Genomic DNA, 3,398 nt, shown 5'->3' on the forward strand with positions numbered 1-3,398 from the left:
ACACACACACACACACACACACACACACACACACACACACACACACACACACACACACACACACACAGCACCCTGCTGTTTTAAACTTGTCTCAGATAGAAAGTTGGTAACTCTTAATTTGAGCGTTCACTCAATATTTACTCAAGAGAAGATAGCGTAACCCAGCCGCGCGGCAGTACGTGTTGCTGCTAGGTTGCGTTATTGGTAACGTCACGACCAAGGCCGTACGCAGGAAATTTTCTGTAGGAGGGCAAAGGCACTCCCCATGCCCTCTGTGTCCTAACGTTTCGCAATTTCACATTTCTTTATTTAAAGTGTAATATTTCTTTGATGATTTAAGATAACCTTTTGTCACATTACTCTGAAAATCTCTAGGGGGGGGGCAACTGCCCCTGCTGCCCCCCCTGCTGCGTACGGCCCTGGTCACGACGGTATTGGATGGAAAAATGATCAACTTTGAATATATAATAGTTCCGTGTAGGTATAAGATATGGTCAAGTGGTGTATGACATTGGACTAGTAGCAAACAAGGAAGCTATTTATAAGCTTACACGGGTGTCAATAGCGGGGACCATATTCAAACAAACATAAAATGTACATGACTTGTATCCCCCCCCCCTCGGGGCACTCGCCTCGGAACTGGGTAGGGGTGCCTCTGAGACCTTGAAAACCTAGGTACTGGGGACGTGCCGCTGGACAGGGTATATTTTCCGAACATCATTATTGGCACAGGCTTATCTAGATACCCAGCAAGCAAGCTGATATTGGCACATTATTGGCAAAACAATATTGTACCAATATAGGCAGATATTGGTCCAATATTGGTAAAACAATATTCGGCCAATATCATCAGGCCGATATTGGACCAATATAGGCAAGCCAATATTGCAACAGGGTATACTTTTTAGTGCAGTATATTAGGGCGCAAAGCGGTTTGCGGCAGGGTCCGGGGTTGTATTCATATATTTTAAAATATATATGTATGCCGCCTTGCCGGGTCGTGTATAGCTAACGCATTTTGTCTGTGTCAGAGCAACGTACGCCACGTACGCGTGGCTCGTGTAACTGTTCTCAGCAACGAATTACTGATACATCATCTATTGCATTTTGTATCGAGTGCTCTCAAGGCCTGCAAGGCTGCTTGACCATAGGTTAAAGAAACCGCTACATTCCTAGCACGCGAAACCGAAACCAAATGTCTCACTCTTGCTCGAGCTCTCTCTCTGACCTCTCTGTGCGAGCCTTCTGTGCGTCGATTGCCTAATCAGATTCATGACGTCAAACGCGTCATAATATATCCGCTTTAATCGTGAGACATATGTACACAGTGCACGGCGGACATCATTTTCGTATTTGCACTCACAGACTGACAGTGCGAGACATTGGTAGTGAGGCGTGCACCAAGCACTGTTTTTGCTGCTACTTTCAGTTGGCAGTGCGAAACTAGGAATGGCGAATGCACCGCAGTACGGGGATGCTCAGCCCCCTGCATATTCACCTTACGGAGACGGAGGTATGAAGGCTGACATGGCAGGCGGTGCCGGTGGTTATCCTGCCCAGGGCGCACCTTACCCGCCGGGAAATTACCCACCCGGGCCATCCGCTAATTACCCTCCTGCCGGCTACCCGGCGGGCGTAGCGTATCCGGTAAGTTTAGCCTAAGTTTACCTAAGTAAGTAAGTTTACCTATCGGCGGAAGGTAAGTTCGTCGCGCCGTTCTATATAAGAATTTTAGTGGCTATGTACAGTTCTGTCACGGTCAGATAGACCGAGACCGGTATCCGTGGCGCCATCATATGTAAGCGAGTTTTTAAAGAAACAATAAATAAATTTCTGTGGTTACGGGTACGGCAGCCGTATCTTAATGTCTCGAAGCTGGAGGTACGGCAGTCTATTCGCTTTTATACTTAACGAGACAAAGACGGCGGCGGGTGGCGCCAGATTTCGAAATAACGCATTGGAAAATAAATTCACGATTTGAGAGTTTAGATGAGCTAGAACCCTAACCCTAACCCTAACCCTAACGCCAAAACGGGGCTTCAACGAACGACGGCTACCGTACCTCCAGCCACTGCGTAAATAAATCGCGATCACAATCAAGCAATTAACATCATTGGCACCAACACTTTTCAAGTTCAGCTGCAAAAGAACTTGGAAAATGAAATGCTACTCTTCTATGTGGGGATGGGTATAAAGCTGTAGTCCACTCACCCAGTTTGTGGCTGCGTTGCATGTCAATAATTCTTGGGCAACCACTAAGCTGCCAACTAGCCTAGTGAGTCATCAAATAAATAAAACACACCCTACCCATTGGCGCTTGCTTATTTGAGAATCGGCGGGCTTCCAAGAAGCACAAGCAAAAGTGACACTGTTTGGTTTCTGGAAACTGTTTGGTTTCCATCAATGGCCTGTGTGACTGCAGCTGTGAGTGTGCTCAGTTACAAAAATGTTCAAGGAGAATAGGCCTACTATCACAAAAGTCAACCAGTAATAAACTAAAGGCCAAGACACACTGCAGCGACAGCGACCGAGCGTAATGACAAACAACTTTTCAGAAAATTATAAACTATTGTTTCCTATGAACCATTGCACACACACGCAACAACAACCGGCAACAACCTCGACGACAAAGATATTTAGGAACCTTTCTATTCTCTAGCGACAGTCGCGAACGACACTTTACAAATAGCCAATCGCAGCCGTTTCCATCGGCACGTGACAACGATTACGTCATAAATAACCCATAATATGCTAGCCAAGACGTAGACTGGTCTCTGGCGCTAAACTCGCGCCGCATGTCACAAACAATGGGGCCGCGAACCAGTCTAACCAAAGCGTGCAAGCTGTGGCAAGCCAGACAGAGTACGTAAGTACATGATGATGATTTGCTGCGTATATTTTACTTTATTATCTTATCCTTATACCTATCAAGTTTTTGCAGCCTGTTATTTAAAAGCAGTAGCACGAGTTTTTGCCGTTTGTTCATGTGATGATTGTAATGATATGAACAGTTTAACATAATGACTGCTCCCTACATATTGAACTGTACTTTATTAGGACCGCCCCCTATACCATGCTTGCGCACAACACATGCGCAGTCGTCAGTTGCTCAGCTAGTGTTCGCCATATTATACACATTTGGATCGTCAGAATACACGTTATATGTTTGAACCCTGTTGTCACTTGTTAGTGATTGTCACAGACAGACATAACATTACATATGGTGTCAGAAGTGTTCGTGTTTGCTCTGACGACAAGATGCAGTCACTAAAACCTCCGCAGCCGTTGGATTTGTCCGTGAGAAATCTCAAGTGTATATATGGCGGCGAGTGGTGGGGCCAAGAAGGTTGATGCGGTACAGACAGCTATCTTCCTGCACGTGATTGGGGAACCAGCCC

The 3,398-nt window shown here is 45.9% G+C and overlaps 1 protein-coding gene across 1 annotated transcript in view; it reads left to right on the forward strand.

Moving 5' to 3' along the window:
- The first annotated feature begins 1,235 nt into the window (after positions 1 to 1,235).
- The window catches only part of LOC106808081 (cysteine-rich and transmembrane domain-containing protein 1-like), a 13,736-nt gene continuing 11,573 nt past the window's right edge, over positions 1,236 to 3,398 (forward strand). Inside the window, exon 1 of the mRNA XM_014810645.1 lies at positions 1,236 to 1,647. Within this exon, the coding sequence (XP_014666131.1) occupies positions 1,450 to 1,647 (198 nt within the window). The 5' untranslated portion in view covers positions 1,236 to 1,449. The remainder of the gene's footprint in view (positions 1,648 to 3,398) is intronic.

The sequence above is a fragment of the Priapulus caudatus genome, unplaced genomic scaffold, assembly GCF_000485595.1.
Source record: "Priapulus caudatus unplaced genomic scaffold, Priapulus_caudatus-5.0.1 Scaffold252, whole genome shotgun sequence".
NCBI lineage: Eukaryota > Metazoa > Priapulida > Priapulimorpha > Priapulimorphida > Priapulidae > Priapulus > Priapulus caudatus.